Raw genomic sequence first — 21,824 nt, forward strand, 5'->3', positions numbered from 1 at the left:
ATTTCTGTTTTGTGGCCCTGTTATTTTTCTAGACGATGATTTGTCCGTGCCATTGTTTCTGACAATGTGTGTCGGCAGCCATGATGATCTCTAAAAAAAAAAAAACGAGAACTTATTAAAAAATTCCGAGAGTGTCATACCCTGTAGCTTTCTTTTGAGTAAAGATCAACATCATTCGCAGCTTCCTGGCATGTTTTGTTGCAGCGCTAGGCTTTCCACGAGCAGACCATGTAATTGGATTGTGTAGCATTATGTAACTTGAGAACTACTGAAGCTATCATGATGAAACTGCATATTTCCCTATTCTAGACACTTATGAGTATGCATGCCAAATTTCATTGCTGTAGGTCAACAAATAAAAAAGTTTTTTTTCAAAGCCACCTCCCCCCTTAAATCGTCAGACTGTGCAAGAGAGAGAGACGCGACTTTGCCAAGAACTTCCCACCGATACATGAGCTGTCCGAATCGAACAACAAGTCCAGGTCCCAGTGCAGGAGCTCGAGGGGGCGCTTCCGATACAGGAGTGGTCCCCGATCCACAAGCATTTCTCAGTCCCGGAGCTGTTCCCGATCACGGGGCCCGGCCGTCAGCATTCAGGTGCCTGCTGCTATAGCGACCGAGTGGGCTGATCGCGTCAAAAGCTCCCAGAAACAGGTGATGGGGGCATGCTGCCAGAGCAGAAATATGATATAATTTTTCAGCTGGAAAGGGAGAATGCTGCACTAAAGGAGGCGACCGCGCAACTTAGAGTCGAGATAGTCGCACTTAAGAATGCTAATAACGCCAAGAGTGAGGCTCCACAACCTCCTCAGGTCACTAGACTCGAAACGCCCATTGAAACACCTATGGATTGATTGATGTGGGGTTTAACATCCCAAAACCACCATATAAATATGAGATGCTGTAGTGGAGGGCTCCAGAAATTTCGACAACCTGGGGTTCTTTAACGTGCACCCAAATCTGAGAACAAGGGCCTACAACATTTCCGTCTCCATCGAAAATGCAGCCGCCGCAGCCGGGATTCGATCCCGCAACCTGCGGGCCAGCAGCCGAGTACCTTAGCCACTAGACCACCGCCACTAGACCACCGCGGCGGGGGAACGCCTATGGAAACGCCCGTGGAAACGCCTATAGAAACGGCCATGAAAACGCCCGTAGAAAAACCCACGGGGACGCCCGTTGAAACACCAATGAAAGTGCAGTGTACTGTTGTCCAACGAAAACAGGGCTTTGACAAGGCACGCACTTCATGAGGAACTGCAGTTTTAAAACTGAGATCAGAGACATGTTCCAGTCACTTAGCCAAACAGTCGCATTGGTTCATGTTAAGGTCGATACCTTAGCGGACAAATTCAGCGCACTGGATGCTAAGGTCAATACGTTGGATGCTAACTTCTGTGCGTTGGACGCTAAGGTCAACGTGCTCGAACGCAGGCACATATTTTTCGAGCCTAACCAGGGCGCGTCCGCCTAAAGAGTTCAGGATTTGGCAAGGGAACTGCTGGGGATTTACCTGCAAGAAGGCAGTTCTTCAGCAGTTCATTCGTTCTCACTTTGAAAAGCCGCACGCCATTTCGCTTCAGGAGACGCTTTCGGATTCTGCCATGCTGCCGGGTTACACATCTCGCGCACTTCATGGAGACAGACAAAGGGGCATTTGCATGTTTGTATCTAAGGGATACACCAATATCTCGCATGATCTTTCAATGAACATTAGTAAGGTGGAACACTTATTGGTGGAAATTATTTGGGGGGGGGGGGGTCATTTCAACAGTAGCGTTTTCATTCTGTATATATATATATATATATATATATATATATATATATATATATATATATATATATATATATATATATATATATATATATATATAGTTCACGAAATGACTCGAGACAAATGTTTGCGGCACTCTCGAGTAGGGCTGTCACCAGGGCTGGTATCTCCCCGCTTGTGGTTGCGGGTGATTTCAACACTCCTCATCAGGCTTGGGGTTATCTGCGGTCATCCTGTAAAGGTGAGGATTTGTGGCAAGCAGCGGCGAACTTAAACCTCACCCTGGCCACGGACACAGATGATGATGATGATGATATATGTGGTTTAATGACGCCAAGGGCCATTGATGGCCAAAGAGTGCCAGGAAATGATATCGGATGAGAGCAATGGTTATGTTAAATGGCTGTAAAAGGGCCTAAGATTCTGCGCTCTAAAGGTGCATAAGACATATTTATTAAAATCATGAAAGTGAAGTGAAGCATGCCAGGTGAGAATGAGTCTTACATTATGATGACGCCATAGAATAGGAGTGTTATATTAGCACCAATACCTCGCAAGCGCCCTTGGTCCCAAGGGCTGGGAGACAGGTGCTCTCTTTGGATGTAGCATCCGCAGCAGCAGCCTACTTTCAGAGCCTGTGCTACTGATCACTTGAGTAGATAACATGGAAAGTTTTTACTTCCTTTAAGAATGCGTTCAATGCATTATATTTAAAAGGAGGTTCGCGACCAATAAACATAGCTGGGTGAAGGGGTATGTGTTCCTTGTACGCTAGTGGAAAATGTTTTTTCCTGTAAGCCTCTAGCTCAGAGCATTCAAGGAGTATGTGGGGTACGGTAAGTGGACGACCACATCTGTGACAGCTGGGTGGGTCACCACCGGACAAAAGGTGTGCGTGCGCGCTGTGTGTGTGTCCTATTCTAAGCCGACAGAGACTGACCTCTGTAGGGAGTGTTTTCGACGTGGGTAGCCAGTTACCGAGATATGGTTTAATCAAGTGTAACTTGTACGAGTTTGTAGATCCCATAACTTCTGCCAGTAAGCCCTGCGCTTTTTTCGTATGTTTGGTTTTAGGTCCATTATAGGGACAGCAACTGAAGAGTTGGCAGAGCTTCCGTTAATTGACGTGGCGAGCTGGCCGGCCAACAAATTTCCTTCTATCTCGCGATGTCCTGGCACCCAGCACACGACGATATGTTGCTTGGAAGTATACGCCGCGCAGAGTACTGAATAGAGGGATATAATTATAGGGTTTCTGTGTTTTGCAAGATTTTTCAACGCTTTTACGACACTCAGGGAGTCTGTGTATATAACTACCCTTAGCGTATTCAATTCTTTGATGTGTTTAACGGCTACAAATAACGCGTAAGCCTCGGCTGTAAAAATGCTTGTGCTGGCGGACAGAACGCCGGCATCCGAGAAGGATGGGCCGACCGCCGCATAGGACACGCCAGTATGGGACTTGGATGCATCAGTATAATATTCTGGACAGTCATATTTATGTTGCAGCTCTAAGAAGTACATCCGAATGTGTATGGGGGAGGCATGCTTTGTGACAGCTACGAAAGATGTGTCACAGTCTATGACCTGCCACTGCCATGGCGGGAGCCGCAGAGCGGGGGGGCTGAGGTGGTATACAAGCAGTGGGACATCTGTTTCTTCAGCTAGGTCTCTGACACTCAGCGAGAAAGGGCATGCCATTGCGGGTCGATTGTAAAAAAACCTGAGAGCTGGACAGGTCTTCGATGGTGGAATATGCGGTTGCTCACTGTTCGCATTTACTTTAAGGAAATATATGAAGGAAGAATATGTTTTCTGCAGATGGAGTGACCACTCGTCCGATTCTACATAAAGGCTTTCAACTGGGCTTGTTCTAAAGGTGCCTGTGGACAGGCGGATGCCTTGATGAACAGGGTCCAACACTTTCAGAGCGCTTTTCAGAGCAACATTTTCAGAGGCAGAGTGATAGACTATTGCCCCATACTTAAGGCGTGAGCGTATAATACCCCTGTCACACGGGCACTTAAATGTGGTGCATTATATGCACCACATTTCTTGCGGATTTTCATTCTAACTATTGTTCTATACGTGCCTTGTAATTCTAGAAAGATTCGGAGTAGTGTGAGGAGCTCGATATGTGTTTGAAATGTGTGCCAAGAAAGTTGGCTTAATCCTCCAAGCTTTCCCCGAGGCTATTTACTAGTGGAAGGGAATACGTTTGTTGGCCCTTAATTTTCTTTACCCGATTCCACACTTTTCCCTCATCTGTGTACGAGTTGATACTCGATATAAACTTTGTCCAGCTCTCTCATCTAGCTTGTCGACGCGTTCTCCTTGCCTGCGATTTGACCCGCTTGAAATTTTTCAGGTTTTCTGCTGCAGGGGAATGGTGAAGCAATGCCCATGCTTTGTTCTGAGTGGTCCGTGCTTTCCTGCATGCGTCGTTCCACCATGGGACTCGCCGTATAGAAGACATGCCGCTCGTTTTGGCAATACATTTAGATGCGACATCAAGTATAAAAGCTGCAAAATACGTGACAGCCTCATCTATGGTCAGGGCAGACAGCTCAGTCCATGTCATGTGTGTAAGAGTTCTATACCCTTCCCAATCAGCTGAGTCAATCTTCCATTGAGGAACCTGCGGGGTAATTGACCTTTGTTCAGCGCACTCAGGATGATTGGAAAGTGGTCACCTCCCATAAGGGTTTTTAAGAACGTTCCACTTAAAACAGGTAAAAGGGACGGTGATGAAATGCTAAGATCTATGGAGGAGTATGAGTTGTTTGCAAGGCTAAAATACGTAGGCTCCTTTATATTTAAAAGACATACAGTGAGCATCGCCTCACAGGACATTGTGTGCATTAAAATCACCTAGAACCAGAAACGGCTCTGGGAGTTCATCTATTAATGATTCCAGATCACGTCTGTGTAGCTGTTGATGTGGTGGTATGTACACAGAACATATGGTAATCAGTTTATTAAAAAGTACAGCTCGAATGGCCACTGCCTCAAGGGCCGTTTGGAGCTTCAAGTGCTGGCATGCTATACTTCTATAATGGCCACGCCACCAGATGACAGCATCCTCCCGGTCTTTTCGGGAAATATTATATTGCTGTAGGAAGACCTTGTGCTTAGGAGTTAAGTGCGTTTCTTGCACACATAGATAGCACTTTCGCGTTAAACTTACTCAGAAGTTCTTGGACGTCATCTAAATTTCTAAGTATTCCCCTTACGTTCCACTGAATGATTTTTCCGTAGTGGAAAAAGAAAAAAGGGAAAAAGTGCTGTGTGCACACAGTGGCGTAACTAGATAGGACGGCGCCCAGGGCAAATATATTTCCGCGCCCCTCATTATGCCCGTGATAATGTTTGTTATTATTATTATTATTATTATTATTATTATATAATAATAATAATAATAATATTAATTATTATAATAATAATAATATTAATAATATTAATAATAATAATAATAATAATAATATTAAATAATATTATTATTATTATTATATTATTATTATTATTAGCGCTAATGTAGGCTTCCGCGATTGCCTACTGGCGCGCGGCGGGCCATTTCGGAGGCCAAGGGCCACCAGTTCTGATTTCGATGAGCTACGCCCGCGTTTTTGTATAGTATTTTTCTTTTTTTATTCAAACTTCCGGAAGTCCCTTACCCGTCATTGTTCTCTTCCAGTCCACACTGCAAAAATCTTGACGGCACGGGCGCTTCCCAGGCCCAAGTTTCTCGTACCTAAGCTTTCGCGCTATTTGTGCATCCCAAGGAATGCAGGGTGAGTACAAAACAAAGCAACCAGCTAGACACCGCGCCCTCGGGTCTGGTATGGGGGTTAAACTGGTCGGAGTGTTCTGCCGTTTCGCTCCGTTCGCTGTTCCATTGATGGAGGTCATCCTTGTGCGGCCGCATTCTTTCAGGGAAGTTCTTGGTTTCTCCAACGTACGAAGCGGGGCAGTCGGCACATGCTGTCGGGTACACTACGCTCTGCGCTTTTTTCGCAGGTGCGTGTTCTTTGGGCCAAAGGATGAACCTGCCCATGGCGGTGGATGGCATGTGGGAAACGTTGACCCCCGCCCTTCTATTGCTTTGCTGGCGCCCGCGATGCAGGGAATCAACAAACGTCGCCGTCGTGTCACGCTTTCTCCGTCTTTCCTCCAGAGAACTCTGCGAATAAACGCCTTTGTTTAGCCTTTGGTGCCGAGGTCACGGATTATATTCGCCCTTCCTTCCGCCGCTGCGTGGACGATTAGTCGTTGGACGATCGGCTATTTCGTTGGAGTTTTCTGTTCTTACTCAAAAAAGGTGCATTCGAACTTTTTTATTTTATTTTGTTTACGTACGTGGTTGGTTTCAGGGAAGCTTTCAGTAAGTGGTTTGGGAGGCTGGTGGGGTTCGCTGAAACTCATCTAACCCAGTGCTGCGGAGCACAAAACAAAGCTTAGCCGAGGGTCATGGGAAGGCACGGAGGTAGCGCAGCAAAATGAAAATAGAGGATCCTTTTCCCGATGCAAAAGCCATTGCGGCAACCCTTTCCTTCACCACCATCCCCACTTCCAGTCGTACATTACAACCTCGCCCCTCCCCCCTTCCAGGCGGTTTTACGGAAAAAAACATTGACAACCTTTCCAGGGGGCGCCAACCCGAGGACTCGGCTTGGCGCCCCCTCCCTAGTGGCGCCCGGGGCACTTGTACCCCCTTGCCCCCCCCTAGTTACGCCACTGTGTGCACAGAAGACGGAGATTAGCTCGTTTTACAGGGCCTTTGTCAGGCCCTGTAATCGGCGTTCTGTCCTTTTTGGAGCGATCGAGAGAAGCTCGCCGCTCCTTCGGCGCTTCCTGCGCCGTTTGGCTTGAACTGGTGTCCATAGCCTCTTGTGAGACACTGGACGCCCGCTCTAAAAACCGATCTGTGCGTCACTTAGACTTCGCCTCGATCAACGAAGTCTTTGTCCCCACCGAGCTGGGGGTCGATGAAGCCCCCTTGGCCTCGTGATTGCCCTGGCTGCTGCCAGAGCTTGTAGAGGTCACTGGTGTGGACAGGCTGAATGTGGGCAGGGCAGCGCTGGCTGCTCCCGCCATAGGGGCTTGTGGCATTGGCCTCGGCACGCTAGGCGCGGTCCGGGCAACTGCCAAGGGCCTTTGTGGTGCCGCCCCTCGTTGCACCACTTCGGCAAAAGGTGTTTTTAGTGCCAATGATAACGACACCCGTTGTGTTGCTTCCCTGAATGTGATATTTTACTTAACTTTTATAGTTATTATTTCTTTTTCTCTTTTCCAGGCTGGGCACGCTCTGGAGTATGCGGGGTGACTACCTTCGCAGTTAGCACAGAGGACCTCGTCATGACTACATTCATCAGCACTGTGGCCGGTTGTGCCACACTTAGCACACATTAGCTGTCCTCGGCAGCTCTGGAATGCATGACCAAATCACTGGCATTTTAAACAACGCCTCGGGTTTGGAATGAAGGGTCGGACATGGAGTTTTACATAGCCAGTTTAGACATTCTCAGGTGGGTGGGTGGGTTGAGTTGAAGGTGAGTATCAAGTGCTTTGTTGCTATTTCATTGTTGTTACGTCCGATTTTGATGCGCTGGACATGTATTACACTTTGGTCTTTCCATCTATCAAAGAGCTCTTCTTCACTCAGTGTCGTCAAATTTTCGTCCGATACCACGCCCTTCACTGTATTCATGGTAGGGTGTGCGCTCACAGAGACGGGGATGTTACCAAAGGCTACGAGGTGCGAGAGTTTATTGTACTGTTCCTTGTCTTTTAATTCGAGAAGCAGATCTCCACTTACCGTCTTCGTGGCTTTATAACCGGTTCCAATGGTCTTTCTGAAGCACTTGGCCACAAGGAAGGGCGAGATTGCTCTAGCTATGGTAGATGATTGTTCGCAGTGGAGGACATGGTATTTTGGGAAAGTTTCTCTGTTTTGGGGCCAAAGTAGTGAAGTTTCGTCAGTGCGTACCCTTTTCGAAGCACGATCAGTTAAAGAGGGGGTCGAGGATCCCATAGGAAAATGTGTATTTTTCGGTAACGGCGCTATCCACCCACCACGGAGTCCAACGAGGGGACGTGGCAGAGCATTTCTGCACAACACCAGCAGTACGCAGTTACTATAACCCAATATGGTTTACCCTAGTTTGGATGGGCACACAAGGTTAGCCCTTGCCGCCAGGAAAAACAGAAGTAAATTGAAGAGAGGAGAGATCAGGAAAGATTGAAAGTAAGAGGGAAAGACGAAGATGAAGAGAGGCAGAGACAGGAAAAGGCGACTGCCGGTTTCCCCTGGGTGGGTCAGCCCAGGGGTGCCGTCTACATGAAGCCGGGGCCAAAGGGGTGTGTTGCCTCCGCCGGGGGGGCCTTAAAGGTCCAATCACCCGACGTCGGCTCAACCCCTCGGATCCCCTTTACCCCGGACATGGCAAAGCCACGCACGGCTAGGCGTGGGAGGGAGCCGAAACTCCCCCCTCCCCCCCCCGTTCGCTCGGGTCTGTGGTGTTGCTACACACCAAACGCCTACTTGCGCAGGCGCCCCTGCGGGGCCCCGGACCCAGCATTCCCGACCAGGATGTGTAACTCCTGCACGAGGGACTCCACGCCCGATCTTACCTTTGTTAAAAATGTTGAATCTGCTACTTGGCACGAATTGTACGTGGATCTGGGTAGTGACCATAATGTCCTAGCTACCCATATCAGTGTAAAGGGCGAGCCCGTAAGAGAGTTTAGTTTCACAGATTGGGATTACTTCCGGCATATCAGAAAAAAATGCCCGCAAGTTGGAGACTCAACCCCTAGCCTGGATCAATGGGCCGAACAGCTCAAGGGAGACGTTGGTGAGGTGACAAAAAAGATACACACGAATTTTGAAAAGGATAGGATGGACAGTTGCCTTGCGCACCTCCTAGAGGCCAAGAAATCATTTCTCAATAAGTGGAAGCGGCAGAGGCTCAATCGTTGGCTTCGCGAGAAAATTGCAAAACTTAACCGAACCATCGAGGACCACTGCCAGACGCTCTCTAGGCAGCAGTGGGATGAGGTGTGCAATTCTGTTGATGGCTAATTGAGAATAGGAGAGAAATGAATTTGCTAAAGCACCTTTTGAACAAGTCACATTCAAAGAGTAATCAAAGGCAAGACATTGCAAAACTCATACACGCCGCCAGACAGTTTGATTCTGAAGACGCTATACCGGATGGTTTGGCTCACAGATATTTACCCATGGGCTCCTCAAGCTGTTCAGACTACTCGCCTTACACTGAACCCCCATGCACTGAGCCCGGAGAGCCCTTGTCCACCAGCGACGCTTGGGAAGTTCTTCAAAACCTTAATGAACGATCAGCTCCGGGGCCTGCTCAAACATCAAATCAGACATCAAGCTGCTCAAACATCAAACCATAGACGTGAACACAAGCGACGTAACAGGCATCCTGGGTCTTGACTTGGAAACAGCGTTTGACATCATCTCTCACACGCACATCTTAAACTCCATTTCGGAGCTTGGACTGGGTGAAAAGCCTTTCACAGATACATCAGCTCTTTTTCGAATCCAGAAAGGCCACGTTCAATATCTGAGACCTCATAAAATCGACCCTATAAATCTGGCGATCGTCATCATCCAAGCTGCTAGCTTCAAGGCAGTCATCTGCGAGCTGTTCAACAACAGCATTGATGACTCTGCCTTCCCCTTACTCAGCAACAGATTTTACTGGCATTGAAGCGAAGGCTACAGAGCCAAATCACATGCATCTTATCGCCATGAAACGTAGTTACGCAAAAGTACACACATTTTCAAAGTGAAATATAAAAGTTCCTTTTTTATTTTCTATGTGGAACAGTTCGAAACAGGATGCAGTGCACAGCAACAAGACAGTTGTATTTATTTACCTTAACGGGGTTTCCGACACGTGAAAAGCCCTGTATCGTCGTCTTTTTACGAATACCTCAAAGACTAAGCGGCGCCCGAGTCTGCGTATACATCAAACGCTGATGGTGTGCCTCCTGCCACTTTTCATCGAGATTACGAGATGCATTACGAGATGCGCGTAAATTGAATTACTTCATGTAGGGCTACATGGGCAGAAATCTCCGTCCCCGTAGCATTCCTTTCAAGGACAAGAAAAGTTTTTGCCGAGTATAGTCGCCTCTTTCCTGACATGGTGCATGTATGGCTTCGTAGATGTGAACACTCCACAAGCGTGCTCAAGAGTGCCACAAACAACAAACAAGGACATAGTACGCACTCGGGGATGCTGCCTGCCCTGCCTGCCCTGCCTGCCTGCCCTGCCTGCCCTGCCTGCCCTGTCTGCCCTGCCTGCGTCCGTCCGTGTCTGTGTCTGTCCGTCCATCTGTCTGTCCGTCTACCTGTCTGCCTGTCTGATTGTCTGTCCGTGTGTCTGTCTGCCTGTCTACGACAACGGTCATGGACAAACAGACGGGGTGGCTACAACAACGGAGGGAGGATTGAATCGCAGCATAAGTGCATGAGGCTCGCTGCGACGCCATGTTCTCAAAGTATTCGGATAGTGAAAGGTGCAAAGCGCTTACATTTAAATCCGATCCAAGCCACCTCGTAGCTATTTAAATCCATCCGTTTTGGACGATTCTTCAGACCGTTCCTTCTCCTCCGCATGAGAAACGGAGGAAAACTGACGCGCGACACCTTGGCTCACGTGACATAGAAGGTCACGGCATTCGTCACGGCTCAAATGAGCCAATCCCGTGCGACTCGATGGAGCGAAACGCCTCTGTCCGTCACGTGACGCTCTGTCACGGCATTTCCCCCGGCTCAAATGTGCCAATCACGAGTGACTCGATAGAATAGACCGCCTCCGTCCGTATTTGGAACGCATATAAAATTGCACCACTAGTTCACGCTGTGCATGAAAGATGGCCTTCCAAAATCTCACACCCACAACGAAGCACCCAGCACCCAAATTTGGTTCCAACCCAAATTTGGTTCCACGTATGCTGCTCTTGATTAAGCTCGCCAGTGCGATTTAATTTGCCCCCGTTATCAAGTTTTCTAGGACAAAGTGCCCGATGCAGCACGCTAAGTTGCAAGACTGCAGGCAAGGCCTAAGGAGTACTAACTGCAAAACCTCTTCATAGTGGTTACAGATGTGCAGTATCGTCCCGAGTCAACAAAATGCTCTGCACTATTTACATTTTAAAAGGGATAGATAGTACAGAGAAACCTTTCAATTATGAATGCACAGCCTCGCATCGTTTACGAAAACGAGAGTGTACATGTGCAAAATTCGAGTTCGGGTTTGCGGTCAGCATGGGTTTCGACATCGCGCATACAGCAAGCAGAAATTCAGTTGCCATGCTGCAAAGAAATCTGGCACATAAGTGAGGAGCTTTGAAATGCAAGTCGGCAACTTTCTGCAAGGTTAATTTTTTTTTTTTGCTGCATTCTTTTTCTCGGCAGAGTACTTTCACAACAAACCTTAGGTTTTGTACAGTTGAAAACTTAAGGCAATAATTTACTGAATTCTCAATCAATTCTCTCAATTCTCTGCTGCCGGTCCAACACGTCTTGCACATCAGGGCTCTCTAAATATCAAAGTGTACATGTTTGCCTTCAGCGACTTGCATTGTAAGTAAATGGTTTATGATGCAACGGAAAAGTGGTGCGGCTACCAGTGTGCAAGCGCATTCGTTTTCCTTGATCTACACATACAACCACGGCAGCATGGTGCATGCACATGAGGACAGATACATGCGAGTATGCTTCAGCCTCGAGAGACTGTGGTTTCATTTTTAAACTATGAAAACACACTGTTTGGTGTAGAATAGTGGAAATAAGCAGGCTGTAGCACTATCGATCATTCAGCACAGCTGTCACATCACTGCCTTCTCTCACAGCCCTTGCGCTAGATGGCAAATGAGCTGTAGCACTTGACGCATTATCGATAACAGATTTCTATTAAGAAAAACTATAGAATACCATTGAATGTTCAGGTATCTCTAGCAAACACATGAAAAGTGAAGCAACATCACTGCAAAATAAACAAAATAATTTAAAAACAATATGAAAGAATACGTACGGAGAGTCCTGTACAGATGACTCCGAGCTGCAATGGCGAGACCCACACCAGCGCGACGACGGCCGCCCTAAGAAAAAGTAAGACCGCAAGTTCAAGTTGCTAAGCTACACTGAATGACGAGAATGCTTTGACGACATGTAAAAAAAAACGCATTACATGATGTCCAAGCAGCCCACTTTTCTATTGTTTGAAGAGGTCAATTTCTTTGTTACTATACAGGCGACACCTTAGGTGCATTAGAGTTGCTGACCACAGGTGCCGTGTCTCTGCCTTGCTATTCCAGGAGAAAGCGAACAAAGAAAGGCAAGAAAGAAAAAAGGTCGTGAGTATGTTCTACACTAGACTGTACAGACACAAGCAACACTGTAGTATAGACCACAAATGATGCTAGTAATTGTCTACAGACATAGCTTACAGCTACTAATGCACCATTCTAAAAAAATTATCAGTGAATTAACAAGGCACAGATACAGCCATAGTCTTCATGAGGCAAGCCGTCCTCATCGAAGTTGCTAGTTGCACCCAGACCACTGGTGGCACAGTGTTCTTTGCACGGCAGCCATAACGCATAAGAAGGATCTGCAGCAATGGTGAATACACAGTGAAATTTCAATGCAACAAATCGCAAAGAACCGCTAAATATTATCCTTTATTGTGAAGTCTTTTTAAAGAAAGTAATAAAAATTTGCACAAAAAAAGTAAACATTAACTCATGAGCCGCATACCCATGCTGTGTATACATTATCGAGCAACCACATTATGCTCAAATAAGTGCGAAAAAACGAACTCGAAGTAATACGGAACCAGTACACATTTATTTGAAAAAGAGGGCAGTCTATCTTGCCGTGAGCAGCTCGACTGCTGGAAAATAAACTATTACGGTAAGCAGGCGCGTCCTTCTTGCGCACTGCGAAATGTTAGCAGTGTCACGCAGTTTATTCACATACAGACCTACTGGAAGGCCGAGGAACACCAGAAGAGCGAGGAACGCCAACAGGCCGAAAATACAAAACAAACGCAAGCTCGGGTCGCGCGTGCACAACGCTGTGGCTTGCCATTTCATGCTGCTTCGTCGTCGTTCGCATAGTTCCCTACCCTGGCCCCCGGTGAATAGCGTAGCCAACCTGGCGACTTAAGGCGTAGTCACTGTAGCAGGGTCGTAATACGGCTTCAGGCGACTCACATGCACAATTTCTCGGCCACGACGGCGTAAGTCATGAGACTGTGTCAATGGCTCAATCTCATAATTGACGGGTGACGTACGGGCGAGAATGCGGTAGGGCCCGTGGTATCGTGCCAGTAATTTCGACGAAAGGCCAGGAGTGCTCGGTGGAACCCAGAGCCAAACGAGAGCACCAGTCGTGAAAGTAGAGAGATGTCGATCGGTGTCAAGCCGTAGCTTCTGGTGGCCTTGGTCCTCGGTTGTCAGAGAACGGGCCAATCGTCTGCAATCTTCTGCGTACCTGGATACATCAGATATTGCAGTGTACTCAGAGGAGTCGGGCGTGTATGGGAGGATAGTGTCCAGCGTGCACGATGGTTCGCGTCCGTACAACAGAAAGAAAGGGGAGAATCCTGTTGTCGCGTGCGTAGCGGTGTTATACGCATACTTGACGAATGGAAGGACAGTGTCCCGATTGGTCTGGTCTGAAGCTGTGTACATCGTCAACATATCACCGAGAGTGCGATTAAATCGTTCTGTGAGGCCATTCGTCTGCGGGTAATATGCTGTCGTCAGGCGATGAACCATGTTGCACTGAGCGAGCAACGCTTGAATGGCGTCAGACAAGAAAACAAGGCCCCGGTTGCTCAAAAGTTCGCGGGGAGCACCATGGCGAAGAACAAAGTTGCACGAGATGAAAAACGCAACTTCTCTCGCGGTTGCTGCGGGTAGTGCTGCTGTCTCCGCGTAACGCGTGAGGTGGTCCACGCCGACAATTATCCACCTATTTCCAGAAGACGACGTGGGAAGTGGTCCGTATAAGTCGATACCGACGCGGTCAAACGGACGCGCTGGACACGGCAGAGGCTGAAGTGTACCGGCAGGGCGCTGAGGTGGGACTTTACGTTGCAGGCATGCAGTACAAGCACGTACGTACTTGCGGACAAATGTGTACATGCCGCGCCAGTAGTACCGCTGACGTAGACGGTTGTACGTTTTGAGAGCGCCAGCGTGAGCGCTTTGCGGGTCGTTGTGGAAAGCAGTACAGATTTCCGAGCGCATGTGGTTGGGTATCACTAACAGCCACTTCCTACCTTCAGACGTGTAATTCCGCCGATAGAGCAGGTCGTCTCGAATAGCGAAATGTGTGGCTTGACGGCGGATAGTTCTTGACACTGAATTAGCTAACGGATCAGTCAAAAAGGCGAGGTGTTGGGAAATCCACACATCTTTGCGTTGTTCCGATGCCATGTCTGAAGTCGATTGGTGTTATGACAGCTGAAGAAGGTGACGAGGAGGCTGGGTCAGCCGGTAGCGGCGAGCGGGATAGCGCATCAGCGTCGGAGTGCTTGCGGCCGGATCGGTATACAACACGAATGTCGTATTCCTGTAGGCGAAGCGCCCAACGACCAAGGCGCCCCGACGGGTCTTTGAGCGATGATAGCCAGCATAGAGAGTGGTGGTCCGTGACAACTTCGAAAGGGCGGCCATAAAGGTATGGGTGGAACTTCGTCAAAGCCCAGACAATTGCGAGGCACTTTTTCTCCGTGACGGAATAATTACACTCGGCTTTCTTGAGGGTTCGACTCGCGTAAGCGACCACGTATTCTTGGTACCCTGGTTTTCGTTGAGCCAACACAGCACCAAGACCGACGCCACTGGCGTCGGTGTGGACCTCCGTAGGCGCATCAGGGTCAAAATGACGTACAATTGGAGGTGATAATAATAACCGCCGAAGCGTGGTGAAGGATTCGTCGCACTCTTTTGACCAAGCAGAAATGCCTTTGGAAGTTGTCAACAGGTTGGTAAGAGGTGCGATGATGGAAGAGAAGTTGCGCACAAATCGACGAAAGTATGAGCAGCACAGGCTGATAAAACTTCGAAGCGTCTTGATGGAATTGGGCTTCGGATAGTCGGCCACGGCGCGGAGTTTCGCCGGATCCGGGAGAACACCCTCTTTGCAGACAACGTGACCCAGTATAGTGAGCTGACGTGCGGCAAAATGGCACTTCTTGATGTTAAGTTGAAGGCCAGCAGAGGTGAGACGTGAGAATAGCACGAAGACGAACAAGGTGAGTGGAAAAGTCGCGGGAAAAAACGACGATATCGTCTAGGTAGCAAAGGCATGTGTTCCACTTGTAGCCGCGAAGGATGGTGTCCATCATCCGTTCGAAGGTAGCTGGGGCGTTGCAGAGTCCAAACGGACTGACGTTAAACTCATACAGCCCATCAGGTGTTACAAATGCAGTCTTCGATCGGTCAGGATCAGCCATTGGAACTTGCCAATATCCTGAGCGTAAATCTAAGGAGGAGAAATATTCTGCCCCTTGCAAGCAATCGAGAGCGTCGTCGATGGGTGGCAACGGGTACACATCCTTCCGAGTTATCTTATTGAGCCGGCGGTAGTCTACACAGAATCGGATAGACCCATCCTTTTTGCGCATAAGTACAACAGGGGACGACCAAGGGCTCTGCGATGGCTGGATGAGACCACGCTTGAGCATATCGTCGACTTGTTCGTTGATAATACGGCGCTCTTCCGCTGAAACTCGATATGGTCGTTGGCGTAAGGGAGCATGAGTACCGGTGTCAATATTATGCGTGATGTTCGCTGTGCGACCCAAAGATGGTTGAGCGCAATCGAAGACAGAACGGAACTCTCGAAGAAGGGACAAGAGTTCGCTTCTTTGTGTCGGCGATAGCTCAGCGGCAACAGAGGGCTGGAATGAGTCTGGCGCGGGCAGTGTGGCCACAGGTGGCGTCATAGCATTGAGCTGGAGGTGAGGTGCGTGTTCGGCGAACTCTAGAGGGCGCAAGAGGTCAACGTCTTGTATGTTACCCAAACATTCTCAGCGAAGTAAGGTAACTGGCGACGATAGCGAGTTCGCGACGAGCATGGCGGTAGCACCGGATTCCACGGTGAGTACGGCAAAGGGCAGGTGTAGGCTACGGCGGCGGGTAAATACGTCAGACGAAGTGAACAAAACAGTTCCGGCAGGAGCAGCCGTACAGGTCAGGGCTACAAGGGCGGATGTTCTCGGTGCTATTTCAGTGTCTGCAACAACGACAAGTTTGTAAGCTTCAGAAAGAGAATCCACCGAACAAGAGGTTGGCAGCGGTGTAAGGGCAACTTCTGCACGTGAGAATCTATGATGGCCCGATGACGCGAAAGAAAGTCCCATCCAAGAATGACTTCGTGGGAGCAGGATGCCAGCACAAAAAATTCAATGGCATAAAGTTCACCTTGGATAATGACACGTGCAGTGCACACAGCTGTAGGTTCTATGCACTGCGAGTTGACCATGTGGAGCCTCAGGCTCGAAAGAGGCGTCGTCACCTTTTTCAACTTGCGGCATAAGGTCTCACAGATTATGGAAACGGCGGCCCCTGTGTCGATAAGCGCTTGTGCGGCGGCCCCCTCAACATTGACGTCAATAACGTTTTGCGGCGAGAAAGATGGAGGCCTTAAGCAGTTCGAATTGTATGCAGCTGTTGCCTCCGGAGCTGCAGCGATCAGTTTCCCTCTTCCATAGCAGGTCGGCGACGCATAGGTGACAGGGAGCGTCGTCGTGGCGATGGTGACCGATGGTTTGCGAAGGGTCGAGGACCGTCAGTGGTGTACCTTGAAGGCGTCATAGACGACGACGCCATTGGCCTGCCCACGGCGTCGACTGGAGGGGGATCTCGGCGACAGTGGCGGGCGACGTGTCCAGCGATACCACAGGCGAAACAGATGGGCCTATTATCCGTTGTCCTCCAAGCTTCTGGGCGACGGTAAAATGGAGCTGAAGATCTCGCGTAGGGATACAGCGCCGCAATTGGGGTTGTAGGCAGGACATAGGGTGGCGTGGCAGGTTGAGCATACGGCATACGCTGTTGCGTAGGCCGAGCAGCGACGGCGGCGTACGTGAGAGGCGTTGTGACTGGTGGTTGCTTATGCACCGGCGGAAGGGCTTCAGCGACTTGGGTCCGAATGATGTGTTGGAGGTCCGGTGCCAAAGCTTGCGTGAGCTCATGTGTCAGTGGCAGCAGTGACAGCTGGCGCGCTACCTCTTCGCGGACGAAGTCCTTGATTGTCAAAAGCAGCGGCTGCTGGTCGGTAGGATGGGCAGCTAGGTGCAAGCTTGCCAGCGTGTCTGGCATCGTGAGGGCTTGACGAGCAATTGCGCGCTGCCTACGCAATTCATCGAAGCTTTGACAGAGGGAAACGAGGACAGCAATGGTGGGGGGATTTCTCGCGAGCAACATCTGAAAGGCGTTGTCGTCAATGCCTTTCAATATGTGCCTGATTTTTTCTTCCTCAGGCATGATAGAGTTGATGCGGTTGCATAGATGCAACACATCTTCAATGTAGCCTGTGTAGGTCTCGCCTGGTTGCTGCGCACGGTGACGTAAACGGTGCTCGGCTTTAAGCTTGCGTGCCGCAGGTCGTCCAAAGACGTCCGTAATAGCCGTCTTGAATGCAGACCACGTAGTAATGTCAGCTGCGTGGTTATTAAACCACAGTTGCGCGGTGTCCGCAAGGTAGAATGTGACGTAGCCCAGCTTACTTGGGTCGTCCCATTTGTTACTTGCGCCGACTTTGTCGTACCTCGCCAGCCAATCTTCGACGTCCGACTCAGTGGAGCCCGTGAAGATAGGAGGGTCTCGTTGAGGATACACGGCACCACAAGTGACATGGACGGTCGAAGGTCCCACCCGGAGAGGCGTCTCGGTGGCCATGTTCGTGTCACGTAGAGGGGGAAGCTTACGGGAGCGAAGTTCCAGGTTTGTACGCGAGTCCACACACCTCCACCAGATGTCACACAGTTTATTCACGTACAGACCTACTGGAAGGCCGAGGAACGCCAAAAGAGCGAGGAACGCCAACAGGCCGAAAATACAAAACAAACGCAAGCTCGGGTCGCGCGTGCACCAACGCTGTGGCTTGCCGTTTCATGCTGCTTCGTCGTCGTTCACATAGTTCCCTACAGCAGTTAATACGAATTCTTCACGTTGGTTTGCGTGCACTGTTTCAACGTCGTCTTTACTCTCGTCGCAGTTTCCTTACCACAATGGATGATACGGATCTTATCGGTCATTAGCTAAGCTCACATGCACGCTTTGTTGAAGCACTGTAGGTTGTGTGAGCGTTAGTACGGCATGAGCGAGTTATTATCAGAGACTTCAACCAATAGGTCTCTCGTATTGCATTTTTCACCGTCTAAGCATTCCTCTCGTGCCGTTTCCGTAGCTCATCTTGAATGTTCAACCACCAACAAAAAGGCTAGAAACCAGCCCGCATGTCAAGCTGCCTCACAAAAGCAAGGATGACGGGGCAAAGGCTAACTTGAAAAGCAAGTTCCAGACGATGATGACAACAGGGCTATCGCACAATTGAATAGTGCAGGCAAAGAGAAATATGTCAGCATTCTCATCATGACAAGATTGGCAGCTACGGAGCTGGGCATAATGTTTACAGCCGTGAATAGCTTCTTAATGTCGTCATTCATTATTTTGGAGTGTTCTGAAAATGTAAGGGAGATAAAATTCGATAAATTATTCTGAAACATGCAATATTCTGAAATTTGTAGTAGTGAAACATTTTTACAATAAGACAATGGACATTTGGAGGGGAATTTTCGAAAAAAAACATATTGAGGATTGCTATAACAAGATTCGACTGCATAGTGTAGTACTTTCGAAGAAGTGCTAAAGGTTGATAATTTGAACAACCATGAAAAAAAGAAGAGTGAAATGAACAATCCACAAAATGAAAGTAAGCTCATGCTACGCAGACAAATAACAAAGGAGTAAGGTAGATCCCCACCAAGGAGCCTTTGCAACAAGGTAATCAAGCCTGCCTCCCAACACACAAACAGCAGTATACAAAAATTCAAAAGCTCAGTTATTACGAAGTTTTATAAGATGTCCATGTGCAATACAGTAAATTGACAATGAAAAGTGGCAAAGGACTTCATACTTTAGTCAACAGATGATTCATTGGCACAGTCATTTCCCTTCTTCCTTGTGTAATGTGTTTTGCAAATTTTACTTGCTCTATTATCGCAGCAGCAGCTCAATATCTTCTTATTTTCCAGCATTGGTTTACACTTGCACTCTGAGCACTGGGTGGGTAGGTGCCCATTTGTATGTGTTTCTTTTACTGAGAAATGATGTTCACACGTGCACATGTTGCACATCTTTCCATTTGTACCACACAACTTTAGCCACATGACAAATGTATTTCATATACCCCTCCAGCACTGCATTCTGCATATGATTTCGTGTAGTGCTTCTTGCACCCTGTTTTCGTGCCACCTATGAATGTGCATAAGACTGCAAGCTCCTTAAGCATCAAAAACTTCACCTCAACTCCGTGTCGTTTCCCAACCTTCTTGTGGTGGTACAGCATTGTATACACATGGGCCACAACTATATATGTCTTATCGATCTTCACCCTTCGAGAAGGAACATTAGAGTTTCTGGCCTTCGACAAAGCCCCTGCACCCTCGTAGCACAAGCACAGCCAAGCTTTTTGAACTGGGCATGCGCAAAGGGGCATTGTCTAATACTGCTACAACAAAATTTTCGCCACGATGTATAATTTGCGATTCCCTGTCAGCTTCCCATCAAGTACACAGTTCGCCGGTGTGCCGCCGAGCTGGTGGGCTCGGCGGCACACCGGAGATGGGTCATCCTAACCCGCTTGACTTCTTCGCTACGCAGTTCTTCGTGCTGCCCTGGATCCTGATGCTACTGCAGAACTTCGACAAGCCTACTCGGTCTCCACTACCATGCGGCGCTGACCCCCTGCCTGTGAACGCGTCACCTCGCCATGACGGGGTGCGCCAGCCCGGCCTGTACTGTGCACCGGAATGCGCGCATCACCGCCAAACGCTCTCACTACGGTTGCCTCGTGGTCATCAGCTGGCATCTTGGATTTCGGGCACGCTATCTTCCGACAGCGCCACCGTTCCTTGGAGCACCAATATAAACCCTGGGCAGACGCTCACTGTGCCTAGTGGGCTCGGCGGCACACCGGCGATGGGTCATCCTAACCCGCTTGACTTCACTACGCAGGTAACGAATTACCACTGCCTTTACGCTAAGCGAACTGGATGCCGATCATTACTTGTTCTGCTGAGCCCACGGCGCTCCATCTCTGTAGTTCTCGATTGTGCCAAAATGCTGTTGAAATTGTTATTAGCAGGTGATATTGAGACTAATCCTGGACCTAGGAATGAACACTGTGTGGTGTCTAGTGACATGCTTGATATACTGAAGACGTTGCAATCTGGGCAGTCGGCCATGCTTGAGCAGTTAGGTTCAATCAGATCAACCCTTGATGAACATGAAAAAACGTTCAATGACCTGAGCTCGCGATTGACCAAAATAGAATCCGACTTACTATCACTTTCAAATGTTCAGTCTCAATTTGAAATCATTGAAAGTGTTGCCACTAACAGCGCTGCTCAGGTAACTAGGCTGTCTGACCGGATTAGCCACATGGAAAGCACATCCCGAAGGCGCAACCTGATCTTTTACAGGTTCAGTGATGTGCGAAACGAGGCGTGGCGTGTTAGTGAAGAACTGGTTACTGATCTCTGTCACAAAAGCCTGGGCATGACTATTCGAAGTCGTGACATAGAACGTGCCCATAGACTCTGAGCTTATCGTGAAGGGAAATGGCGACCGATAATAGTAAAATTTGCCCACTTCAAGGATAAAGAAGCACTCCTTTCGTCTAGCAGTAAACTGAAAGGCTCAGATTACGGCATCAGTGAAGACTTTGCCCCGGAAATTCGTGTAGCCAGAAGGCGCCTTATCGAATTTGGAAAAGCACAGCACTCCCCGTTTAAGCTCCGTTATGACAAGCTTATCTGTGGCAGAAAAACGTATGTTTTTGATCAGGCTAAGCAGTTGGTTGTCGAACCTCAGGCCTAGCAACGGGCACAAAAGCCACGAAGACCGAATCAGAGTGTTAAGCATGATCTCTCACTGCTTCACACTAACATTTGCAGCTTGATGCCAAAACGCGATCCGTTATGCACCTTGATCTCTTCTTCTAGCAACGTCATTCTGTTGACGGAAACGTGGCTAACCTCTAACATACTTGATTCCGAGATTCTTCCTGATCTGCCAGATTTTGATATCTTTCGCAAGAACCACTTTGATGATAACCGTGGGGGCGGTGTGGCGATTGCCACACATCGCTTGCTTAAGTGCTCTGCTGTAAATGTTAAAAATTCTCTGGAAATGGTTTGGACGTGCTGCCATGCCCCTTCACCGCACATGTTAATCGGCTGTTGCCACCGTTCACCATGTGCCGATAGCTCCTTTCTTTCGTCTTTTCAGGAAGCATTGTTAGAACTAACAACAACGTATCCCAACACTCCCGTCTTATTATTCGGTGATTTCAATTTTTCTTCAATAGATTGGAGTAATGTTGCGTCATGTCTTGCACAAAATAACATGGCTGCAGAATTTGTAAACATAAGTTTGCTTTTTCGCCTCTCACAGCTGGTCAATAAACCTACCCGAGTAACCCAACACTCATCAACAGTCTTGGACCTCCTTTTCACGTCACACCCCGATAATGTGCCCCCCCCCCCCCCCTTCTTATGTATATCCATGGTTTTCCTGACCACAACGTCATTCATGCAACATTTCCTTGCAACATCTTAAAAAGCAAGAAATCTAAAAAAGTACTCACGCTATACGACAAAGCCGATTATTCCAGCATCAACCGTGAACTTTCCGTTTTTCACGAGAAACTTGCCCTTACATATCGGCAGCATTCAACCGAGAGCATTTGGATACTATTCAAAGCCAAAAT

The 21,824-nt window shown here is 48.5% G+C and overlaps 2 protein-coding genes across 11 annotated transcripts in view; one reads left to right on the forward strand and one right to left on the reverse strand.

The window, feature by feature from the left end:
• LOC142790043 (uncharacterized) overlaps positions 1 to 21,591 on the forward strand; it is a 111,216-nt gene extending 89,625 nt beyond the window's left edge. Inside the window, exon 3 of the mRNA XM_075885075.1 lies at positions 19,715 to 21,591. Within this exon, the coding sequence (XP_075741190.1) occupies positions 19,715 to 20,656 (942 nt within the window). The 3' untranslated portion in view covers positions 20,657 to 21,591. The remainder of the gene's footprint in view (positions 1 to 19,714) is intronic.
• LOC142790041 (uncharacterized) overlaps positions 1 to 21,824 on the reverse strand; it is a 467,642-nt gene that overhangs the window by 286,829 nt on the left and 158,989 nt on the right. For all 10 annotated transcript variants that reach the window (XM_075885074.1, XM_075885070.1, XM_075885072.1 and 7 more), the window contains exon 9: positions 11,845 to 11,911. In XM_075885074.1, the coding sequence (XP_075741189.1) occupies positions 11,845 to 11,911 (67 nt within the window). The remainder of the gene's footprint in view (positions 1 to 11,844; positions 11,912 to 21,824) is intronic.

Source organism: Rhipicephalus microplus, unplaced genomic scaffold, assembly GCF_043290135.1.
Source record: "Rhipicephalus microplus isolate Deutch F79 unplaced genomic scaffold, USDA_Rmic scaffold_66, whole genome shotgun sequence".
Taxonomy (NCBI): domain Eukaryota; kingdom Metazoa; phylum Arthropoda; class Arachnida; order Ixodida; family Ixodidae; genus Rhipicephalus; species Rhipicephalus microplus.